Source organism: Giraffa tippelskirchi, chromosome 1, assembly GCF_054371585.1.
Source record: "Giraffa tippelskirchi isolate mGirTip1 chromosome 1, T2T-mGirTip1v1.2.pri, whole genome shotgun sequence".
Taxonomy (NCBI): Eukaryota; Metazoa; Chordata; class Mammalia; order Artiodactyla; family Giraffidae; genus Giraffa; species Giraffa tippelskirchi.
Genome location: NC_137275.1, coordinates 217,026,749 through 217,052,116, shown reverse-complemented (window position 1 = coordinate 217,052,116; position 25,368 = coordinate 217,026,749). Strand labels below are relative to the sequence as shown.

At 51.8% G+C, this 25,368-nt stretch overlaps 1 protein-coding gene across 7 annotated transcripts in view; it reads right to left on the bottom strand.

Moving 5' to 3' along the window:
- RGS3 (regulator of G protein signaling 3) overlaps positions 1–25,368 on the bottom strand; it is a 149,109-nt gene that overhangs the window by 86,468 nt on the left and 37,273 nt on the right. For 4 of the 7 annotated variants that reach the window (XM_081527905.1, XM_081527910.1, XM_081527935.1 and 1 more), the window contains 8 exons: positions 24,818–24,886; positions 14,638–14,698; positions 13,200–13,290; positions 12,536–12,591; positions 6,024–6,105; positions 5,162–5,267; positions 3,842–4,193; positions 2,907–2,946 (listed from right to left, as the gene is read on the bottom strand). In XM_081527905.1, the coding sequence (XP_081384031.1) occupies positions 2,907–2,946; positions 3,842–4,193; positions 5,162–5,267; positions 6,024–6,105; positions 12,536–12,591; positions 13,200–13,290; positions 14,638–14,698; positions 24,818–24,886 (857 nt within the window). Of the gene's footprint in view, positions 1–2,906; positions 2,947–3,841; positions 4,194–5,161; positions 5,268–6,023; positions 6,106–9,736; positions 10,129–12,535; positions 12,592–13,199; positions 13,291–14,637; positions 14,699–24,817; positions 24,887–25,368 lie in introns of those variants that run through there. The other 3 variants (XM_081527946.1, XM_081528001.1, XM_081527925.1) reach the window with 2 other exon arrangements.

Genomic DNA, 25,368 nt, shown 5'->3' with positions numbered 1-25,368 from the left:
TACTCATCAAGGCTGGCGTTAAGACGAGGATGCTGGGCCACAAACCATACCATGGATGGGGATCCCAGGGTCAGTCTGGAACTAGTCTAATCTGACACAATCAAGCCTAGACCAGACAAGGCGAAACCACACAGGACTGACAAGGCAAAATAGATCCAACTTAGATGGGCTGGGTTTGCTAATGCCAAAATCTGGGTCCTGTGTCCCCCAGTCTGACCTTTAAAGGCATCCATTTCTTTCCTTCCCAAGCCCAGCTGCACAGGGCATTGTAGAATCTTTGCCTTGGGCCTAGAAAGTCATGAGTAAACCACTCAATACATACCCCTGCCTTTGGGAGAGAAGCAGTCCCATTTTATAGACAAGGCAACTGAGGCCTGGAGTGACTGGAGGACTTGCCCAAGGTCATCTGAACAGTAACTGGTACAAAGTGGGATCACTCCAACCTATGTGGTATGTCTTCATGTCCCCTGTCCACATACCCTGGATAATGTGTAGCAACTGGGCTTGATTCTTCAAAACTGATTTTTGAAGTATCTGTTTTAAAGAAACAGTCCAAGTTGTAACCCGGCTACTGAGCTCTGTGAAGGCAAACTCCTTAACTTCCCATCTGCTACCACTTACACCCTCTGGTCCAAACCTCAATCCATCCCTTCAACACCTGCTTCACTGACCAAGCACAGTGATTACTCAGCTTCTGAGCAGAGCCCTGGCAGCCATCCCACCCCAGCAGCCGAGAATCTGAGGCTGGGCCACCTTCACAGGGTAGGGGACAATGCTGGGGCATCAGCGGGTTGGGAGAAAATAACAATGACAAGCGGGCAAGCACCCCAGGCCCCAGAAGGGCACTAGACCCCATTCAACTCAGGTTGGCTCAACCCACTCTCCTGAGAAGAGGCCAGGAGTCCAGGCAGCCTGGCCAGAGGAGGGGACAGAAGCCAGCACGCTGGTGACAGCCTTTGCCTCTGGAGACCCCTAAGTGCATTTAAGGAAATATCTGTGCCCTGAATTCTACCCCTTCCTCTGAACCCGAGGACCAGGAGCTAGGAACGCTCGATCCCTAACAAGTAGAAAAAAATGTCCTTGGATCCCCAAATAATTATTCTCATGAAGAATAAATGAAGTCAGGTCAAGTTCTTAACATAATGCATTCAAAAGTTACCACTGTTATTAACAACATCATCATTTCCTCACTTGTCCCTTTCCCACGGCCTTCATGACTGTGCCCATCTTGGTTTGCTAAGTACTGTACTGTCAGAGGGGAACCGAAACCTGGATAGGAGTTGGGAGGACACCAGAAGGCATCTCTCGAGAAGGATCCACGCCTGCCCGCCTCCGGTGACACACCTGTCCAACTCCCTTCCCCCCTGAGCAGTCTGCAAACCCTCAGCGGCAACCGAAGTCACTCTCCTTCAGCCAGTCACTCAATTAAAATTCTGTATTTGCTGTCTGTTAGACCCTGGGACCAGCACCAGACACATGGAGAGGAGCAGGCCTAGGCCCTGCCCTTAATGGAGTCACCGTTTAGCAGTGACATCTCCTCTTTAACCTAATGCACCAACTAAAAGCTTTCTTTAAGACTCAGTGTTGAAACATTATCAGACTTCTCTCCGGAAGGAACACGGATTCACTTCCAACCAATCAAGCCCAAACACCCAAATACCCCACCTGGAGAGAATGAAGATGGCTTCCATTTTCAACCCTGAGCCTGGTGGCAGCCCTTTCCCCAAAAAAGACACCTCAGCAAGCATCTTCTTGCTACTGACAGAGGGAACTGGGAGGGAGCAGGTCAGCAAGTGGCTAGGAAAAGTCCATTCTCAAGGCAGGAGGTCAAAGGACATTCTGTGGGCTCTGAAGGAAGGGCTCAAGGAAATCAGGGTCAGTACCATGGACCACCAGGCAAGGCTGGTCTCAGCCTTCCAGATCCCATCTGGCCTTCGCCAGTGCAGAAAGGACCTAAAAGAACTCCCAGCCCACTCCAGCATCAACTCTGACACCTCAGGCCTCCTGGGAGAAGGTGCTGGTTTTGAGACCAGCTTCTCTCACTGGCCCTTAAAAACTAAGGCCAGGATTTTCTGGACAAGAGAGAAAAATCCATTCAAACAGCAGAGACGTTTGTGCACTTCAAAGACAACTATCTCCTGTGTAGCATCGCTCAGTAAACAGGCTGCTACTCAAAACCATTATCTCCCTCATCCCTTCCAACAACCCTCTAAAGTGGGAATTATCAGCCCTGTTTTACAGATAAAGAAACTGAGGTTCAGTGAAGGGTCATCAGTTGTTTAAACTCACACAACTCCAATTTGAGACCTCCCAGCTCTGAATTCCATGCCTCTTTCCTGTGTCAGACCGACCATGGTGCCTACACACCTTACACATAGTAACATTGGTTGAGGGGCTTCCCTGGTGGCTCAGTGGTAAAGAATCTGCCAGCAATGCAGGAGATGCAGGAGACACAGGTTCAATCCCTGGGTAAGGAAGATCCCATGGAGGAGGGCATGGCAACCCACTCCAGTATTCTTGCCTGGAGAATCCCATGGACAGAGGAGCCTGGTGAGCTGCAGTCCACGGGGTCACAAAGAGTCAGACACGACTGAAGAGACTGAGCAAACACAATGTTGGTTGAATCTCAGCTGAATGCCTGAGTCCTGAACACCACCTCCTAGACTGCTCTGGAAAGATGCCCTCGACTCCTTCTCAGTTCAGGATCCGAGGAAGAAAGACACTAGCTCAGTGAGGGAGGAGAGATCCCAAGAGGAGACAGTCTGTGTCAGTCTGCAGGGGGGTAGGGGGATCCTGACTCTGTTGGGAAGGCCTCCCAGCCAGAGGAGGAGGCAGAGCCTGGCCTCTCAGCTGACCTTGCCATCTCTCTGGGGCTTGGAGAGCAGAGCAGCAGAGGACAGACTTACCTTCGGGGATGGCGTCCTCCTGGTACACGGGCCGCAGCAGCTGCAACGGAAAAACAGAGAACCCCTCAGCCCAGCCACGGGGCAGACGACCAGGCAGGCGGCTCAGCCCTGGCCTCGGGATAGGACAGCAGCCCCTCCGGGCATGAGGGCAAAACCGCCATCCAGCTAAGGAGCAGAGAGGAAGCCTGTAGGGAACAGAGGCTCTAGAATCCTCCAGAATATTTGAGTGTAGCGAGGCGTTAGCTCTCATTGAGTTTAGCCTCTGGACTGGATCCCCCACTTCCTTGACGGCAGCTTGTTCCTAAGGGTGTGCTGTGCAACACTGGCCCTAGGGCCACTACCAGCTCTGCCACCGAGGGGGACGCCATCAGGGGAGTTTTGGAACCACTCGGGCGAACAAGGGTGAACTACCTTCTTCACTGCAGATGCCCTCAGAGCCTCAAACAGGTGAATACACACTGGACATCTGCTCCAAGAGGAAGACAGTAGGAGGTATTTCTCAAGCTTATTTGACCTCAGGACACATTTTACCCAAAGTATCTCAGGGGACCAGTGTCTTGGGATACACACACACCATCATCCCACCGCACCATCTTGAAGTTCCTTCAACAGGCACTCACCACCCACCATGTGGCCCATTCTGCTATGGAAAAGCGCCATCTGGCAGAAGGCGCTTCCTTCTTTAGAGGTGAAATCTTCCACCCCATGACATCCCCTGGTCCTGGATCTGTGCCCTGAGGCCACCAAGACCCACCTGTTCTCTCTGCCCAGGACAGCCCAACAGGACGGCCCTATGGAGTTAACGCTTACCCCACGTCCCTGCTCCCTACGCCGAGCCCCTGGAAGGCTCCTCCCAACACAACTGAGTCTTTGCATCTTTCTGGCTTCACTCAGGGACCCCTGCCCTTCAGCTTCTCGGAACCAGCTGTCCATACCTGGCTCCCGGGGTTCAGCGGGGCCAGGATGATGTAGTTGGGGTCGGTGGGGGCCGTGGCGCGGGACAGTGCGGGCAGGGTGTGCTGGCTCCCGCGCTTGGTCAGCTCGGTGTAGCGCTCCCAGCCGCCGAGCAGCAGCCCATCCGAGCTGTCACACACCAGGTGACAGCTGTGGCGCTGCTCCGGCCGGGCCTGGGCCCCATGGGTGCAGTTCTTCTCCCGCTTATTGGGGGGTGACTGGAGGTCGAGGGTGGACTTGCAGGAGGCCCGTCGCAGGACCCCTCCATCTGGCCCTGGCTTGACCTGGGGGACCATGCGCCATACAAGCAGGATGATCTCGCTGGGGCAGCTCCTGGAAGTTGCAGGGAGCAGGGATCACAAAGAGAAGTTGAGTCTGGGGGAGACCAAAGTCAGGCAGGGTAGGGTCCTGCAGGGGCAGAAAGGAAGAGAGGGGAAGGGGGCAGGGGCAGCCCCCAGTGTTAGAACAGGAAAGAATGCAGAGGTCAGCTAAAGCAGAGACAGCAAAGGAGTCCCTGAGGTCAATTTGAGTTGACCGGCAGGGGCCAGGAAGGGCATTGGTAATAAAGAAAGAAGACCAGATTCAACTAATGACGTTCCTCCCGAGCACAAAGTACAAGCAAGCAAGCCACCTGTGTAAACCCCTCACCCAGTCATTCTAGAAGCAAACCTAAAATGGGGCTGCAACTCAGAGGGTCAAAATTGAGGGGCCCCATACATTTTAAGTCTTTCCTGGTGGCTAGACGGTAAAGACTCTGCCTGCGATGCGGGAGACCTGAGTTCGATCCCTGGGTGGGGAAGATACCCTGGAGAAGGAAATGGCAACCCATTCCAGTATTCTTGCCTGGAGAATCCCATGGACTGGCGGGCTACAGTCCGTGGGGTCACAGAGAGTCGGACATGACTGAGCCACTAACACTATGTACCAGGATACATTTTAAAGAATAACTGTTTAATCATACAACTGAAAAAAAGTCTGCAACACCTACACAGCCTAGAAAACAGAGGGCTTAGCTCTGAGGTAGCAGAACTAATGAGCTCAAGGAGAAAGCGACCCCTTGGAGCCACGCCAGGGACCACAGGGTGTGTCTGAGAGCTTCTTGCCCACTGTTTGCTCTGGGATTCAAATTCGCTTGGCGCCTGAACCTTCCAGTGTCAGGCCAAGTAACTGATTTTCTGAGAAGCAAAGCAAATGGCTCGCAGCTGTGAAGGAGGGATGGGCCAGGCGTGTGCCCAGGGCTGGGGAGGGGAGGGGAGGTGCGAGGCAGCCCCAGGCCCCAGGCCGCCCGCCGTCCCAGTCACCGGATCTCGTGTGCCAGCTCCACGCATTTCCAGTGCTCCACGGGCCTCTCGTTCAGCCGCAGCACCGTGTCTAGCTGCTGCAGCCCCGCCCGCTCCGCCGGGCCCCCTGCAGGGACAAGGAAAACTCCTGGAGCCCACGACCCCCTCAGAGGGCCTGGGGTCCTTTGCCTCCACAGTGACCTTGGACAAGGACGGCTCCCTCTGTTTCTTCATCTGTGAATGAGGGCCTGACCTCAGAGGTGCTCAGGAAGGATCTTGAAGGGAGGCTCCCCTTTGCCTTCATTTCCTCCCTGCCTGCAGACCCAGTACTGGCTGACCTCTCTGCTGCCCACCTCCTCACCAGGCCCCCTCCCTCCCCAGGGTCTCCCACCCTTCAAGAACCCTTCCTTGCTGCCAGGCTCAAGGCAAGGGGGGTACCCAGATCGCCACGTCCAGCTTCTCCTCTTAGGATGCTCACTCTGTGACTAGGAGGAGTCTTTTCTTTGTGAAAAGTAAAGAGGGAATGACTATTTTAAAGGGCTCATCGGGCTGGACTAGGATAAAATACTGATTCCAAATCAGGTTCATAAATGACTCTCATCTTCCCATGCAGCCATTGCTGAAAATATAGGTTTAGTTCCTGTTTGAAATGATTGGGAAACAAAATATAAAAGCCTATCTTCACTTTGATTAAAAACAAAACAAAACAAAAAAAGAGTAGGTGTATTTTCATAGACCTCACTTTCATCTGTGATCATTTAAAAATATTATTCTTTTCATTTTGAAAGGGCAGGACACTTCAGTCCGGGTTGGGGCTCCCCTTTCAGTTCCAACATCTTGTTTGCTAAGCCCAGGGCCACCATCACCCAAGATGCTCACTCACCGGAATCCACAGCCTGGACTCGGACCGGAGAGTCGCAGCAGATGGTGAAGCCAAAGCCGTCCTTCCCCCGCGGGATGGTGATCTAGGACACAGCCCTGCCCAATTAATCCCAGAAGCCGGGAGGCTGCCGCCTCTGCTCCAAGGTCGGGAAGCCCACGGGCCCCACCCCAGAGCCACCTTCCTCTCCAAGGTTTCTGGAGCCAAGAAGGAGGCTGGCCGGCCCCTCGCTGCCCCTATCTCGGCCCAGGCGTCTCGAACACTGGGTTGTGGGCCAAGTAGGAAGGCCGGGAGCTCAGGAGGTAAGCCAGGCCCGGGACCAACAGAGCCCTGGAAGGGTGCATCTCACCATCTTCAGCCCTGGCAGGAGTGTGACCTAGCCCTTTACCTGAGGGCCTGCCGCACTGCCTGGCTCCACCTCGCCTGTGCCCCACTGCTTGCTCGGTCCTTTTCTCCCTCCCCCAGCTGCTCATGGAGCATCAGCCCAGGCCTGGCCCTGCACTGAGGGCCCAGAGACGAAGCTGACCTGCCAGGTATCTAGTGAGGGCTCCCAGGTGAGGGGGCAAGTGAGGGCATAGTCACGGCTGAACCTGAACTAGCCGGTGACCTCGTTGTGCCTGCTGCGGCCTGTGTGCATGGCAGGTCCACAACCCCTCCTTTCAGGAGCTCCCTGAGAGGGGCCCTGCCATCTGCAAGCTCCTTTCAAAGCAACAGGCAATTCCTGGTCTTATGCAGATCTCTCCAAAGCAAAGCAGGACATGATAAGTGTTAGAGCCAAAGGTGAGGAGAGTGCTAGGAAGACTCCTCTGTGCTTTGACTTTAGAAGACAGACTTGGTGCATGGCAGGAACCAGCCAGTACTCTGTTCATGAGGATGGCACAGCAGTGTCCCACCAGCAGCGGTCTGCTGGTTTAGTTCAGTGTGGCCTTGCTGCACGCCCTCTCTGCGCACCCCAGTTAGGTTTTGGGGAGAGTGCAGAAGGCCTAGCCCCCACTTATTCCAAGAGCAATTCCTGGCTGCTAAGAGCAGGGCTATGAGAGCCACAGACTAAGGCAGCTGAAGTCAGAAAAGGGGTCTGGCTCCCTGGATGTGGGGTGGCCCCTGGTGCAGCACAGGGAAAGGGCACCCCCACCCCCACCCCAGGCAGGCTGAGGAGGAAGCCAGCTCAGCAACCCTGGAGGAGGTCAAGGGTCACGGCCTTGAGGAGACTTCTATCTCCTTCCTTTAGGGGCTGCCTCTTCCAGGTTGGGTGCCTGGCATTCACCTGCCAGTTGACCCGAAGGCCAGGCATGGGAAAGGGGAGGGCCCGGGAGCCTGGGGTGGCCAAGGCACTTGGATGCTCTCAGGAGGCCCCTGAGGCTCTGCTTCCCACCAGCCCTGGGCCTGGATTCAAAGCGAGTTTGTAAAACAGGAAATCTGACAGACAAGGGGAAGGGGGGGGGCAGGAAAATACCCCGTTCCCATAAGAATTCTGGGAAAACACACAGCTAAGGCAGGAAGAGAAAAAAATGGAAAGAAAGAAAGAAAAACAAACTCTGGAGTGAGTGTGGAAAGCCCAGGCTGAAGCCAAGGGACGATGACAGGAGACCAGTCCACTCCAGGCGACTGGCGGAGACTTTGGGGGCCTCAGGACGACCCTCAACCCAGGCCGAAGCTGGGATGCCAGCACTTTCCCCATCACCCCAATGAGAGCCAACGGCCCCTCCTGCCAGGGGCACGGCTCTGGAAAACATGTCCCAGCACCCATTGCTGACAGTCTGGGGACAGACCTCCAGGGCTGAATCTGGAGAACAGGAGGGTGTGCCAACAAAGCAGACTGCTCCCCACATCCAGGAAGGACTGTGGACAGGAGACCCCTCTGCCTTTCTCGGCACCAGCCTGAGCAGAGCCAGTCCAGATAACAATCCAGGCCAGCTGGGAAGAGGGGAAGAAGAGAAGGTGTGTGCTCAGTGCGAGGGGTGGGATTGTGAGAAGGAAGCAGGATCATGCTCTGTCCGTCGTGACCACCAACCTCGCTGACAGTCTCTGGAGAATGTGATCATCACTGCAGCCCTGATGCAGGGCCAGTTTCAGTGTGCCCATTTTACAGAGAAAAAAACTGAGGTCTAAAGCAAATGAAGCTCTCAGGGTCAGGAGGCAAGGGGAGCAGCCCTGCCCTAGCTCTGGGATCTCAGAGGCCATCCTTCCGGGGTGGGTCTTGCTGTTTCCTATCCAGAGCAGGAACTGCTACTGCTCCCGGATCTCTCCCATGTCAGCACCTCCCTTCTACCCTCCTGCCTTGTTTCAGACCCTCCATCATGCCTAGATTTCAACCCTAATCCCCAAATGCCACATTTATTGAACACCCTGCACCAGGCACTTCACGCACATTCCATTTACTCTCACGGGCATCATCACATCATCACCCTATTCCACTGACGGGAAGACTGAGGCTCAGGGAGGTAAACATCATGCACAAGAGCCAGAGCTCAAAAAGGACCGAACTGGATGAGAGCCCGGGTCTGGCACAAAGCTAGTGCTGTCAACCCTGCACCACATTCTCACAGAGGATCCATTTGGAACTTCAGTCTCAGAGCCCTGGGCACAGATCGGGGGCACTCATGCCTGACCCTACTCTGACTGCCAGCGAGCCCCGGTCCTCAGACCTGTGATCCCACATGACCGAGGACTTCTCAGCCCCCCATCCAGTGCCCCCTCTGCCTCACCACCCTGCCACCCAGTTGCCAGTGTCGCCAGGGCTGCTCCGCAGGCTCTGGAGGCTGAGAGGGCCCTGAGAGCTGGGGACTGCAGAGAGAACACACATGTCCCACATAAGGTACAGGAGGCCCCCTCTGAGCATCTCCCCAGACCTAAGCCTGCCTGTTTGGAAGAGTTCATGACCCAGATGCCAGTCTGTTTATTAAAACACAGAGGGACGTTGTATACTAAAGAGTCATCCCAGAGTCCTATCAGCTTGGATATTCCCGAAATCTGGATATCCCATGCCTTCACCCTGCCTACATCATGCCTTTTTTATAAGAAAAAATGTCCCTCACATTTCCAGAAGAGTCCTGGGGACTGAGGGATCATCCTTCCCATGCTGCCCCACATCCTAACAGCGGAGCCTCAGAGGCAAACCCTCTCAGTGAAGCTGAGCTCCAGAGTCAAAGGACTCTGGATCCACCTCAAGGCATCACAGCTACTGGGAAGGAGAAACATGTGTGCATACAGACAAACAGACACAGCCTATCTCACACACAAGCACACACCAACACATGCTAAAACACAATCACACATACACGACACAAGACAGGCGCTGCCATCCCATCAGAAGTAGGAAAAGTTAGCAAAAAAAAAAACCCAAAAACACAAATCCAGTTGCTCAGCAACCTAGCCACTTCCAATCTTGGGCTGGAGATGCTCTTTGTAACGCACACTCCTCCCAAATAACAATGACAGAAAATCAACTAGACGGTCTCAGCTCAGACACCACCCTGCTAATGGTTAGGATGGCACAGAGCTGGCCTCGGCTGCCCCTAGGGAGGGGCAGCAGGTACAGGCTACCTGGGGTCCAGTTCCTGCCTCTATCTTCCCCCCAGACCCCAATGAACCCGTGAGGGGCAGGAGGAGGGAAGGAAGGCCCTGTAGCGAGAGAAGCCCTTCTTGGTGAGCCCCCACCCCGGACCCCTAAAGACACCCCGTGGACTGCTCCCCCCGCCCAGGGGACAAGCACCCACCTGGCGGTAGCGTCTCTCCGAACACACCTTGCAGAGCCCGTTGAAGCGGTTCATGACTGCAGGTCCTGCCTCGGCTGCCGCCCCATGAAAACCCGGCTCTCCCCACGGCAGCGGGAGCCCGCACTGCGCCCCGTCAGCCTGGCATGACCGCCCTGGGAAGCCCGCCCCGCAGAAGAATGGCAGGAAATCACCTCTCACCTCCCCAAGCCCTGTCTGTGCTGTGTGCCTCTGCACGATAAGCCCGAAGGCTTCCTGAAACCTCCGAATGACAAGGAAGAGGGAGAGTTTTATATTAAAATTCCTGTCAACTAGTTAGTACTCCCCCGGCCCTGGCGGGGAGAGGGCGCCTTTGTTCTGGCTGCATCCTCCGCCATGGGCCACTCTGTGATTCCAGTGTTCTCACAAACACCCCTGGCTGCAGGAGAACCTGGGCAGAAAGCACGGCCCACTCTGTAACAACGCCGCCTCCCCCTGCAAATCCCAGGGTCCTCAGTAGCAAATACAGGTAACTAACTCAGTCTAAGGACTTAAGGATGCTTGGGACAGGGTGGGGTGGGGTGGCGGTTGCACCCACAGATGACTTTCCATGTCAAGACAGGGAATACAAAACATTTGGAGTCTGCCTGCCACCCAGAAGGCACTTAAAAGTCAGTTTTTCCATCCATGTACACAGGCTGCTTTAAGGATCTGATGTGACAGTGTTAGTCGCTCAGTCGTGTCCAACTCTTCAGCGACCCCATAGACTGTAGCCCACCAGGTTCCTCTGTCCATAGGATTTCCCAGGCAAGAATACTGGACTGGATTGCCATTTGATGACAGACCATAAAGTCAAGTCAGGAAGGGATTTCCAGTCACTAGATAATCCCTTTACTGGTGAAGAAGTGGGGGCTTGAGATGACAAGCAGGGTGGGATGGGGCTGGGATCAGAGCCCCAGTCTTGATCTCCAACTTGTAGAGCAGAGCCTGGGGAGCCAAGAGCCCCTTCCACCCACCTGAGGAAAACTACCCCCCCACTCACATCCTTGATGCCAGAGAGGGCCCCTCGGTCCAGCTCAGCTTTGGTTGTGACAGTGGGCAAGTCACCCAGATTTCCCAGCCTCCATCACCCCAGGCACACCTCTCGGGGTTCTCTCTGTGCCCTCAACAAGCCTCTGACAATCACTCCCACCTTGCTGAGTCCTACAGACATCTCTGAGTGTACAAGCCCAGGAAAATCAAACACACCTCGCAACAAGGTGTCTGTGTGCAAAGTCCGGCCTGAAGCAGGGCTCTCCCAGGCCACCTAGAAACCTGCAGTGTTGATGCTCATGCATTCCCCATGAATCCCCAGGGAGGTTCCCGGGTCACCATCCTGTGCGCAGCACGTACAGAGAGGGGCCTTTCAGCTCCCCCACTGAAGCCAGAGGAAAGCTTTGAAACTCGGCACGAAGCCACAGAAAACAGAGACCTGGCAAGTTTCTCTAATATTGTACTATCCTATATGGTAGTGATTAGATACAAGTGCAATTGAAATTCAAATTAATTCAAATTAAATACAATTTAAAATTCAGGTCTTTGGTCATACTAGCCACATTTCAAGTGCTCAGTAGCCATAGGTGGCTAGTGGCTGCCATACTGAAGATCACAGCTCTAGACTCCACACTCCATGAGGACAGGGACCTCTGAACTGTGGACAGCTATAGATCAGCAGCTGGCACAAGGCCTGGCCCATGTAGCTGTTCAATAAATATCTAATGAATGAGGCACTTCTTTGGTGGTCCAGTGGCTAAGACTCTGTGCCCCCAAAGTAGGGGGGGCCCAGGTTCAATCCTGTCAGGGAACTAGATTCCACACACCGCAACTGAAGATACCATATGCTGCAACTAAGACCCAGCACAGCCAAATAAATAAATATTAAAAAAAAAAAAAACCTAATGAATGAATGAGTGAATGATTTGAGTAAATGAAACGGGAAATGTCTTAGAGATAATAATACACCTAAATGTCATATGTTCTCATGGAAAACATCACCATCCTGTTTTCGCAACTAGGCCACTTGCAGGAGGCAGCCATACCTGAAGCCGTAATTCAGATGCCACCTCTGCTACTTGCTGGCTGTATGGCCACGGAGAGTGACCTAACATCTCTGAACCTTACACATCCCGCCCATCTGTGGGAGTGGTAGCAACCACCACCTCAGAGGTGGCAGTGAGGGTCACGTTAGGGAACAACAGTGGGCCTGCTCATGCGCTGGGAGCTTTTTTCTCCCTGTCTGAGTTGTTAGGGAAAACCAGAGATCACCTGCCATGGCTGGCAAAGAGACGGATTTGGATAAATACCCCAGAATTCCCGTGGGAAGGTTCCTCTCCAGATTCAAAGCCCTAAAGAAGTGAGAACCCATCTCATGGTCTCGGGCTCCGTGACAGCCGCTCCATGACACTGGGGGCGGGGGCGCCAAACCTGAAGGGGAGCTGGGTCACAGCACGGTGCGGGGGGGAAGCGAGGGTCTGAGGGGACCTCGGGAAGGAGGACTCAGCTTCAAGAGACCGGAAGTCAGCACGACCCAGACGCCTCCATCTCCAGGGACCGGGGCCTGGCTCTCTCCCGACTCCTGTATCGAGTGTGAGTAACCCGAGGAAAGCACAGAAATAACCTCTTAAAAATGCACAACTTACTGGGTCTCCAAGCACCAAGTGACTCGGAGTCTCAGGCACCAAATGCTGCCCTGTTCAGGTGTCTCCTGGGCCAAGGGACTGACCAGAAGCAGGTTAGAGCCCAGAGCAGGGCCTGTCAGTCCCACCCAGGCTCAGCCCCACCTACCTTGAGTTTCTCCCCGTTCTCAGCATCCTCACCTCCCGACATGCTCAACAACGGGTCTGGAAGGTGACACAGCAGAGTCAGAAAGTCTCTATTGGCATCTAAGTGCCCGTTCCACAGACCACCCAGAGGCCCAGGCCAGGGTGCCAGGCCCACGCGGTGGCCCAGGCCACTGCCGGCCTCCAGGCTGTGGCAGTGCCCCAGCTCGGGCCAGGCAGAGGTCAGGAGCCAGGTCTGTGTGCAGGAAGGGCAGAGCACAAGGCGAAAATCCGCAGGCCCCACAGCAGGGCCCACACGGCCTGTCTGCAGAGGTGGGCACCCCAAGGTCAGCCAGGCAGCCTGTAGGGGGTCCTGAGACCACTGACCCTGAGTAGGGGGCCATGCGGGAAGGTCCAGAAGCCAAGCCCTCCATGATCTAGAGGCCAGGGGAGCTGAGCCACTTGGGGTCAGGCCACAGTCCTCTCCAAGAAAAGCCCAACCAGATAAGTAAAGGCGTCATGGGCAGGGGGCTACGTTCTAGCAGGTGCCTGGACCCAGTGTCTGATGGCAGCCTGGGATGAGGTAATTCATGCCACAAAACACAGTGACCGATGCTGCTATGCAGGAAGGGAGGGGAGCCCCGGGCCAGCAGAGTATCTGGGCAGAACTAAAGGTGGTGTGCACGCACCTCTCAGGGGCCTCAGTCTCCGCCTGGCCACCTTCAGGTGTTTGGTCCGGCCCAGGTCCTCCCCCAGCAGGTAGTACCAGCCATTGATCTCCTGTCATGAGAGAAGGCGTGACATTCTCAGAGGGGGCAGAGGGCACAGGGCAGGCGGCCACCAATTCGCTGAGTGCCTCCCTCAGGAGCAGAATCTCTGCAGGGACAGACACACCAGCCTCCCTTCCACAAAGGGAGCTGCCATGCCTGCACCTCCAGGAAGCCCTCCCTGATGCTCCGGGCAGAGCTGGCCTCCCCTCTGCTGAATTCCCACCATCTCTTGTCCCTGAAGAAGAAGTCAACTCACAGGTCTGCCTCCCCAGCTAGGCTGTACAAGGCTCTGTGATGTGTCTAGCACTGCTCCTAGTACACAGAAAGCGGAAGTGTTAGCTGCTCATTCGTGTCTAACTCTATGCGACCGCATGGACTGTAGCCCACCAGGCTCCTCTGTTCATGGAACTCTCCACACAAGAATACTGGAGTAGGTTGCCATTCCCTTCTCCAAGGGATCTTGCTGACCCAGGGATCAAACCCAAGTCTCCCGCGTTGCAGGCAGATTCTTTACCATCTGAGCCACCCGGAAAGCCTGCTACACAGAAGGAGCCCAATAAAGGTTGACAAAACAGAAGGGAGGGAAGGGAGGAAAACAGGCATCCTGAGGCTCCTGAGCAGGCCCCAGGTGGGGTGGAGGGACATCTCCACCCAAGAAGAAAAGCCAAGGCTGCAGTTAAGACAAGATACTTGGGACCCACACGCAGAATAGAGTCCTCAGCCACCTACCCCAGACTTCACTTCCAAAACACAGAGCTGGGTGGCAGGCCACCTGGCAACTCCATGGAGCAGGCCACCAGGACATCTCCAGGGATGTGCGAGAGGAGCACTCCCTTCCCTGCTCAGAAGCCTCCAATACGGGGAATACAGTCCAAGTAGAGATGGGTAAGGGTCTGGCCACCCAGAGACAAGGGCCTGCAGTTCCCAGAGTCCTCGCCTGCCTGAAGGAAAGCTCCACCAGGACACTCACTCCATCCCCAAGTACCTGCTAGGCTCAGAAACACAAGACCTGGCCCACAACATCAAGGGGACCCTGGAACAGACTACGAGAAACACCCAGCCTTCATCCTCCAGGGCAGGGACTACTCTGAACTCCAAAGGACCTGCCAGTGTTCTTAGAGAAGACACCAGACCCAGAGTCTCCTGGGAGGACTTGGAGCTGCCTAACAACTGGTCTCTGATATGAATAAGCTAAGATGGGGGAGCCACGGTCACGCAGGTGACAAACAGTGTGGTCTCAGTGGGGCACCACCTCACAGACAGAAGCCCCGCCCCAGGGCTTCCAGACAAAGGCCCCTGCCTGTACCAGCCCGGGCCTAGATGGCCTGATTCTGCCAGAAGCTTCTCTTGCACTCACCTTGTCCGGAGTCAGGAGGGACTTCACCCCAAAGCTCATGCAGCCGATAAGTCCACTCTGTCTGGGAGAACAAGAGACGCTTGCATCAGCACCTTCTCATTGCACCATATCAAGAGGTGGACTGTCAAGTGTAACATAGGCTTGCCTGGTGCACTGCGGTTTACAAAGCACTTTTAACTGCATCATCTCATTTGATCTTTCCAACTCTGTGAGTTAGGCTGGAGTGGAGCTATTCTCTCCCTTTCACAGAGGGAAAAATTGAGGCTGAGTTGATCCCCTTCCTAAGGTCACAGGACTAGTTAGTAGTTGAGCCCCATGGGAAACCCAGCAGAGAAGTTCAGAGCTATCTTGGAGGTTTGAGTTTTTCTGGTGCTATAGGTCTGAAGAGCTGGTCCCCACAGGGATTTCAGCTCCCACATCAGCTGGTGATGCTGAATTCAGGAGAAAAATGATGGGACCTAAAGCTCAAGAAGCTTTGTCTTGGGTCCAGGCAGGAGCTGGTTAGTTCTTAGACAGTTTCAAATCAAGGTTCAAACCAACCTGACACACAAAAGTTCCCAATACCAATCTGACTTGACTGCCAGCTGGGCAGGTAGACATGAGCCAAGGTTAGGACTCATGGGAATGTCATGCTGTGTTGACAGGCTTGAGTTCAGCTGGATCCTACTTGACTAAGAGTAATTCAAAGTTCCTGAAAAATGTTCATCGCTGAGTTCCAATGTCCAACAATCAGGGACTGATTGATACTTGGCAGCTTTCAATAATGACAGTATGTGATGTATTCTTAGTTGCTCAGTCATGTCCGACTCTTTCTGACCCCACGGACTGCAGCACACCATGCTCCTCTGTCCTTAGGAATTCTCCAGGCAAAAATACTGGAATGGGTTGCCATGCCCTCCTCCAGGGGATCTTCCCAACCCAGGGATCGAACCCAGGTCTCCCGCATTGTGGGCAGATTCATTACCGACTGAACCACCAAGGAAGCCCAAGAATGACAGTATAGATGAACATTACTGAAATGCAAAAAATAATCCTGTTATTATGTATATGAGCAAAAAGCCAGTTGACAAATCTATGTTTAATGAGAAAGATGCCCACCAGAATATTAACAACAGTTGTATCTGGTTGGTGGAATAAGAAAGGATTGTGTTTTCTCCTTTGGGTTTCTTAGCATTTTTAAATTTTCATAGGGAACAAGCACTTCTTTTAGAATCAGAAAAAAAAAACAACAGTATAAATGTATTTGAAAGTATTCTATCCTACCACATCTTTCTCTAGCCTAACACTAGAGTCACTTTTTTTCCACCTCTCTTTTCTTCTCTCTTAGCACATCCCCAAGTCAGTTCCCTTCAGAGACTGGTTTAATATTAATAGCTATTAATCAAGAAACAACATAGGTATTAAGACTGGAGCACGCGTGTACCCCAATGTTCATCGCAGCACTGTTTACAATAGCCAGGACATGGAAGCAACCTAGATGTCCATCAGCAGACGAATAGATAAGAAAGCTGTGGTACATATACACAATGGAATATTACTCAGCCATTAAAAAAAATACATTTGAATCGGTTCTACTGAGATGGATGAAACTGGAGCCCATTATACAGAGTGAAGTAAGCCAGAAAGAAAACCACCAATACAGTATACTAATGCATATATACGGAATTTGAAAGAAGGTAATGATAACCCTATATGCGAGACAGAATAAGAGACACAGATGCATAGAACAGTTTTATGGACTCTGAGGGAGAAGGTGAGGGTGGCACGTTCTGGGAGAATAGCATTGAAACATGTATATTATCATATGTGAAACAGAACACCATTCCACGTTCAATGCATGAGACAAATGCTCAGGGCTGGAGCAATGGGATGACCCAGAGGGATGGGATGGGGAGCGAGGTGGGAGGGGGGTCCAGGAAGGGGAACACATGTAAACCCATGGCTGATTCATGTCAATGTATGGCAAAAACTACTACAATATTGTAAAGTAATTAACCCCAAACTAAAATAAATAAATTTATTAAAAAAAAAATTATTAAAAATTTATTTTAAAAAAAATTAAAAAAAAAAAAAAGACTGGAGCAGAAGGGACTTCTCTAATGGCCCAACAGTTTAGGATCTGCCTTGCAGTGCAAGAGAGGCAGATTCGATCCCTGGTCAGGGAACTAAGATCCCACTGCCACAGAGCAACTAAGCCAGCGTGTCGCAACTAGAGAGCCCACATGCCGCAACTAGTAAAGCCTCCGTGCGCTGAACCCCATGTGGCGCAGACTAGAGAATCTGTGCTCTGCAACGAAAGATCCCACATGATGCAATGAAGATCCCACAGGCTGCCATTACAACTCAACGCAGCCAAATAAATAGATAAATATTAAAAAATAAAAAGCCTGGAGCGGAACCCTGATGGTTGGCTTCAATATCTGAGGGACCCACATGGACGAAAGAGTCAGCATGTTCTGGGGAAGGTGCAATTTCAAAGCCAAGGATGGAATGAACTGCCTGGAACAAACTAACTCCCTGGAGATCAGCCCCCCCGGAGACTGGGCTACAGTGGGGGCCCTAAACCGGTCCACTGAACCCCCTGAAGAGCCTGTCTGAGTCTTGTGCCCCAGAGCTTGCTTCTGGACTCCAGACCCAGAAGGTCCAAGGTGGGTTCTGGACACAGGCGTCTGGAGAAAGCTGTCCAGGGGATCCTACAGGGCACCCACCCAGGCCTGCCCCAGTGACGACCAGAGGTCTACAATGTCTTTATAAATACGTTTTGTTTGGATTCTCCAGAAAGGGTGGCGGTGGCCTACCACCCGAAAGTCTTAAGCAAAACAAAACAGGTTCTCGCAGATAGCCAAGCAGAGTGAGGGGCAGGGAGGCAGGATGATGGCCGCTGATCCTCAGACCCGGCGCCCCTCCCTGCAGAGGCACCCTCCGCCCCAGCCCTGTCTCACCAGCTGCTCTCATTCTGCTACTCCTCACTCCCCGCGCTCTCCTCCTGCCCCCCTTTCCTGTAGCCTGGGCTGCGCGTGCTCCCTCCCCCTTTCTAGCCCCCTCCCATCTCACCAGGCCGGATTAATCTTCTCCCCCTAGAGGACAGTGCAGTCACTCCATTAAAGCCTCCCGTCCACATCCACCCCCCCTACCACCCACCAAAACAAACCCTCCTCCCTCCTGGCGAGTGGCCAAGTCAGCACTAACAGAGGGGCAGCCGCAGTGACCAACACGAGTGGCAGCCACTGACCCGAGCTGCCGCTCCAGAAATGCCTTGTCAAGACTTTGCCAAAGTCCTCATCACGGATTTCATTTTGTTTGTCAACACATTCAAGAGCAACCCAGCTGGTATCCAGGTGCCCACACTGCCTTGCTATACACTTTCCTTTCACACTGGGTATGGCTGTAGCTGTCTAAATCTCCCAGGCACGATGCTTTAGCTGTAATAAAGGCTGCCTCTTCCTGCTCTTCAGTAAGTGGAGTTTTCATCCCCTGACGCTCAGAGAATGCTAAATGGTTGATAGTCTCCCATGAGCTTTGTTTCCTGCTAAGGGGCCTCCAATGATTTCATGATAATTCAGGCCCAGCAAATTGTCACAATCAATGTCCATAAACAAGAACCTCTAAGTGTTCTTCAGTTAGCTACTTCTGAAGCCTGTTTTTAAAAACTTTTGGAAGAAGAAAGACTTCTTTTACGTGCAACCTGAATACATGGCAATCTACTGGTCAGGTAATAAACTTGTGGTAAACGCCTGAAATTTCGCTAGGCACACAGTCTCAGGGGCCAAGACTTGGATACTTGTGAATGCTGAATCCTGAACTTGGTGAAGGTTTGACAAATGAATGAATCCATCATTCCCATGTTGGCAGGCACTGGGCAAGGAGCCCCAGCATTAAGGAAACAAGACAAACACTCAGGAATTTAAACAGCAGTTCAAGGCAGCAATACAAGGGATGTCACGAGACAGGGTGAGATTGACAGATGAGCCAGGCAGGCAATAAATGCTGAATGCTCAGAGGCAAGAGGTGCTTGAGAACTGAGATGTTCAAAGAAGGCCTAAGGAGTTAAGCCAGAGAGAATGAAAGGAAGAGCATTTCAGGCAAAAGGAGTAGCTGGTACAAAGGCTCAGGGGTAAGGCTTCATGGAACATTCATGGGCAATAGTACAGCCAGTCTTCCATATGCAAGGATGAGGAACCCATGGATATGGAGGACCGACTGTACTACATCACTTTATAGAAGGGACTTGAGCATCCATGGATTTTGGTATCCACGGGGGTCCTGGAACTTATCCTCAGTGGATACAGAAAGATGGCTGTACTCGGCTCAGTTTATTTTTGAGCACACGGTAGGAGACCCACTACAAAAAGAAAATGCATTATTTTAAGGGAATGCACTTTACTTTTCTCTCTCAGGGGCCTTAAACTATTTCTGTTACAGACTTATCCCATTTAATCTCAATTTATTTTTAATTTGATGACTTAAATTGCACACATATTTTTCCATTCATCTTTTCTTTCCTTGGTCTCAGTCCCCATCTCTGGTCAGAAGCTTTCTAACTTTTACGGTGCTATACTTGGCACTGGGGTGGTTTATAAAATCGTTAAAAGGAAAGAGCACAGGGTACAAAGATAGTGTGAAACACACAGCAAACAGCTTCTCCATATATGTAATTACTATTAGCATAAAATATTATGTTCTTCAAACATATGTTGTGTGTTTTAGGTTGTTTTTTTTTTAACTTGGTGCATAACAGTACAATTCTCTCTAGGACTGTTCTCTTACCACAAGTTCTGAAAACACTGTGACTGACACTAGAAGCTTCAGTTTAGCTTTTTCCACATCACTGAACAAAACTTTTAAGTATTTCAGTTCCACAGTCAGTGATATTAAGGAGTTACTGTTAATTTTTAAATGTGATAATGGCATTGTGGCTGTTTTTTTTTAAGTCATCTTTTAGAGAGATCTATAGCTCAGATGAGATGATTTGCTTTAAAATAATCCACTGGAGGAGGGGGAAAATGGGTGAGGGCGTAAATGAAGTAAAATCGGCCACGTATTGATCATTGATGAAGCTGACAAGTATGTGAGGGTTTATTATACAATATCTTCTAACTTTGCATATGTTTGAAAATGTCCATAATTTCTTAAAAACTCACAGAACCCCAAGTCGAAAGAACCCTTTGGGATCACTGCATTTTACAGGTGAGGAATCTGGGGCCCAGAGCCAGGAAGTGACCTGTCCACGGTCTCACGGCGAGGAGGGGCTGTGCCAGAATCTACTGCCCTGAGGCCTGGTCCTCCTCAGCTCCCACCCTGCTCACCACAGGAGCCCAAATCAGCCTGCCCCTCCTGGCACTGGACCGTTTCTCTATTGCGTGTTTACAGCAGTCTCTGGAAGGATCGCGAGAATTCATGAAACAGATGTGCCCCCTTTCATCTCCTATCAGTCTCAAAACGTAACCGCCACATATTCAGCTGGATGACTTACATAAAACTGTATTATAAATGCTATGAGAGGTGGCCTGAGGCCTGAGGCATAAGCACACTGATACAGAAACGGTTTGGCTTTGGAGCTTTTTATCACCTGTGTGAGCCAGTCAAGTGTACTATATCATGTGATTTGATGCCAGGCTACCTGGATTTGTGTCTTGTTTTCACCACATGCTGGCTGTGTTACCTTGGGCAAGTTACTTAACCTCTCTGTGTCTGTAAAAGAGAAACATTAATAATGCCTACCTTATATAGTATTGTGAGGATACTGTGTCCACACAATAGATAATGATTAAATACGCTTAAGGTCCACACACTTGGTGAACATGAAGTGCTTGATAAACATGAGCAATGATATCACCTTGGGCAAGTTCCTTGGTCTTAGTAAATCTCGGTTTCCTCACCTCTGAAGAGACAGACAATAGTAATTCCTACCTCTCAGGGTCGTTGTGAGGATTAAATGAGATAATGTATGTAAAGTGCTTGGCACAGAGAAGGGTTCATAAATGTTTGCTTCCTTCCTTCTGTAATTGTCCTTCACGTTGTTAAGTTGCATGTCCATCCATCAGAGACGCACAGTTTGATGTGAGTGTTCAGTAGGGCAGGGGTTTCCAGCAATGGCTCTGCCTGTCTCCCGCAGCTCAGAGACCTTCTCATTCAGAGATGGATCGATAACCATTCCTCCTGCCCGCCGAGCCAGTCACTGTTGTGCTGGCACCTCGGGCAGGGCCATCTGTTCGGAAAGCAGGCCTGTCTGCGCCTGCTCTGTCCCTCTTTGAGCTTTGGGTTGGGACTGTGACCATAAGCTTGACTGTGTTTTGTTTAATAAGGAATCTCGCTTTGCCAAAATAGGCAACAAGTGGAGACACTGCCTCTGTCACGCTGCCTCCCTGGGTGCTGACTCACTTTCCCCGGCCTCACTCTCTTTTCCAAAAACCGACAAGTGCATTGCTGCTACTTCTCTGGCCGGCTCCTCCTGGCTCACTCTGCTCTTGCAGGGGAGCAGCCATAGCAGAGGAAGTGGCGACTCCCGCAGTTTGGTGTCTGCCTCCGGCACCCGCTCCACTCCTCGTCTCCATCCAAGGGGCGTCCAAGGGGCTCACCAGGCACCGTTCTGTCTGTCTGCCACTCCTCCTCTGCCTGCTTCCCAAATGGCACTGCTGCTGCTGCTGCAGCTAAGTCGCTTCAGTCGTGTCCGACTCTGTGCGACCCCATAGACAGCAGCCCACCAGGCTCCTCCGTCCCTGGGATTCTCCAGGCAAGAATACTGGAGTGGGTTGCCATTTCCTCTCCAATGCATGCATGCATGTTAAGTCACTTTAGTCGTGTCCGACTCTGTGCGACCCTATGGACAGCAGCCCACCAGGCACTAGTGGTAAAGAACTCACCTGCCGATGCAGGAGACATAAGAGACACAAGTTCGATCTCTGGGTTGGAAAGATCTCCTGGTGAAGGGCATGGCAACCCACTCCAGTATTCTTGCCTGGAGAATCCTAAGAACAGAGGAGCCTGGTGGGCTATGGTGCATGGGGTCACAAAGAGTCAGACACGACTGGAGCGACTCAGCATACACGCTTACTCTGTCTCCTTCAGGGCTTTCCCTTCCTGTGTCCATCCCTTTAAGACAGGATTCTGACCCTTAGTCCTGGGTACCCACTGTCTTCCTGGGTGCTCTCAGCCGCTCGAAATTTCCCCCATCACCTTGGCAGCCATGGCTCCCACATCTCCACAGATCTCTCTCTCCCCTGCACTCCAGGTCAGCAAAGGCATCTCTCCTACACAGCTCTCAGCTGGTTGCCCTCCAGGGACCTCCATCCTGCCCTATCCAAAGCTGTTCTCCCTTCCCCTCCAGTGCACTTTGACTTCACTAGAGACATCACTGGCCACCCACGAGTCATCCTTAGCTTCTCCCACTGCGCTCACAGCCAAATCACCAGTTAAGTACTATTGGTTTAGGCTCCTAAATGCATTTGAGTCTGTTTCCCACCTCTCTATCCCTAAATCATCTCTCTCACAGATCACCACAAGAATCTCCCAGCTCCTCCCCAACATTCCAAAGACTTATCAGAGTGATAGAGCTAAATACACCCCTGTCATTCCTCTGCTCAGCACCCTTCAGTATCACCCCATCACCAGATTCCCAAACACCAAACTGGCTGCATGAGGTTCACCCTGAGAACTTGTGTAAATGCAGATTCCTAGACCCCGCCCTTGAAAATCTGGACTTAATCAATCTGATGTTCCAAGGTTCCCCACAAGCATCCCCAATGATTCTGATGCCTCGCCAGGATTGAGAACTACTGACCCTTCGGAGAAACTCACACTCCAAAGAAAACCTATAGACTCATCCGTTTAGTGTACGCCATCCTCTTCATCTTATCTCCAGCCATCCCTACTTTGTAATCAACCCTCCAGCAACACCAAATTTGCAAATCCCACCCCACGCTTGCCCTGCCCTCTGCACTCTACCCGCTGAGACTGAAGACTCCAGGGTCTAAATACCTGGGTTTCCATCTTGCCTCTAGAAGGCAATGGCACCCCACTGCAGTACTCTTGCCTGGAAAATCCCATGGACAGAGGAGCCTGGTAGGCTACAGTCCATGGGGTCGCTAAGAGTCGGACACGACTGAGCAACCTCACTTCCACTTTTCCCTTTCATGCACTGGAGAAGGAAACGGCAACCCACTCCAGTATTCTTGCCTGGAGAATCCCAGGGACGGCAGAGCCTGGTGGGCTGCCGTCTATGGGGTCACACAGAGTCGGACACGACTGAAGCGACTTAGCAGCAGCAGCAGCTACTGTTCACTGCCATGTGACCTTAGGCAAGTTACTCCCTTTCTTAGCTTCAGTTTCCTTTTCTGAAAACTTAAAGACAAACATGTACTTTCCTTAGGGTTGTCTTAAGAACTAAATGAGATAAGGCACTGTTAACCTCTGGCTTGCGGTTAACACCCAGGAAATGGTTGCTCTTGTTATCAACGTGTCTCCTCCTCACCCACACTCTCAAGTCTCTGTCAGAGGTCCTCTCCCAAGCAGGACAGTCTCTGACTGACCCCATGTGTGCCCAGCACCTGCAACAATGTTGCCACATAGGTGGCCACGAAATGGCCGCTCAATGAATGAGGTCCACGGTACCATGATAACAAGCAGATATTCTACTGAAAGACAAATCTTTCGTTATGCAGGTTGTTGTTCAGTGCTCAGTCATGTCCAATTCTTTGTGACCCCATGGACTACAGCACACCAGGCTCCCCTGTCCTTCACTATCTCCCAGAGTTTTTTCAAACTCATGTCCATTGAGTTCGTGATGCCATCCAACCATCTCATCCTCTGTCGTCCCCTTCTCCTCCTGCCTTCAATCCTTCCCAGCATCAGGGTCTTTTCCAATGAGTTGGCTCTTCGCATCAGATGGCCAAAGTATTGAAGCTTCAGCTTTAGCATCAGTCCTTCCAATGAATGGTCAGCATTGATTTCCTTTAGGACTGACTGGTTTCATCTTGCTGCCCAAGGGACTCTCAAGAATCTTCTTCTCCAGTACCACAGTTCAAAGGGGGCAAGAGTACTGGAGTGGGGTGCCATTGCCTTCTCGGAATGCAGGTTGAGGAAGGCTCAACTTAAAAAGTTATACTGGCTATCAAATTTAGGGTACCAAAAAGCATTGAGCCCCCAAATATTCTCTGGCTCTAACCTGGTGAGTTGAGTCAATTTTCATTCACCTGGGCCCCTTTTCAGTCACCATTTTCATTTCTATGACTGTTGGATGGATGTTACTGGCCACAGCCTCCCGGATTTCTTGCAATGCACCAGCTGAACGAGCCCCAGCTGCTCACAGGGGGCCACACAGTCAAGTGTTCTCACCCTCTTCCCTTCCCTCAGCAGCCAGTTCTCACCCTCACCACCCAGCAGTTCTGCCCTGCTCTGTACTGGCCGCCATGACTCATGACCACATCCGCCTCCTGTGTCCTGGGCTGCCTGCAAGATCGACCCGTGTGGATTCTCCTACACACAACTCTGCAGCTCCTGGCCTCCTCATGGCAGCCTGAGCCCACTGTGCATGCTCCTGCCTCCCTGCCTCAGCTCGTGCTGTGCCCCTGCCTGCCATGCCCTTTCCAACCTATTCTCCTTGTCTCATTCTTGCGCTCTGCCCCAAGTTGAAGATCTCACTTTTTGCATGAAGCCTTCCTCAGTCGCCTCAGCCCATAACGAACTCTCCTTCTTCCCATACTTACTATCCTAGTATTCACTGCATTCCTGTATTCATTTACCCAATAACCATCAGATATCTACGTGCTAGGCACTGGGTACAGTGGTGACTAAAAGAGAAATGGGCCCGTGTTTCATGGAGCTTCTACTCCCGTGGGGCTGAGCCTGTGTGTGCTGTGACTATCGCTTGCCTCCACACGGAGCCTGTTTTCCCCTCCTGAAAGTAGGTGGCTTGGGAGCAGAAGCCACACGTAGGCTGGTTGGCATTTCAGTGGCTAAGACAGTGTCCTGTTGATACCAAGGTCTCAGCAAATGCACCTTGCTAACATGATCCGTGGCATCACCTAGAGTGACAGGAACTCACAGGGGTGGCGGTCTCCCAGATTTAACCACTACCGTTCATTCATCCAAGCACTACTTGAGCCCCCCCTATATGCCAGCTGTCTGGCTGCCACCCACAAGCCCAGAGCAGGTCTCCCCTCAGCTCAGCAGTTCCCCTTACCTGGAGTCACCTGCCCTGTTCCACACAGTGACCAGGAGGCGCTTCTGTTCGTCTTCCTCTTGGACAGGGCTGCAAAGCAAACCACACAGCGTGTTAGCAGAGCCAGGCTCTGGTCCAGACCCACATAGTCCCTCATAACAGCAACTCTCGGAAATAATCTGAACATCCAACCATAAGGAGCCGGTTAAACAAACTAAAGCCCAAATAGAGTGGGATGTGAATATTTATATTCATGAAAGAGTTTACATTACATTGTTAAGGATGAAAAGGAGGTTACAACACGATATGATAGAACAATTCCATCTTTGTAAACACACGCCCACACAAATTCAAAGATCTGAAAAGAAATGCCACAAAAATCTCAGTGAGTAGCAGGACTAGAAGAAGTACTTTCTCTCTTCTTCTTTCTGTGTACCGGTCTTTTGTATTTTTCTACCATAAGCAAAATTACCTGGTGTAGTAAGGAAAATAACAAAATATGATTAATTTTCACTAATAAGAAAATACAACATGTCCGTTGCCTTCCCATTGGCCCCAGAATTCAGGGAGGA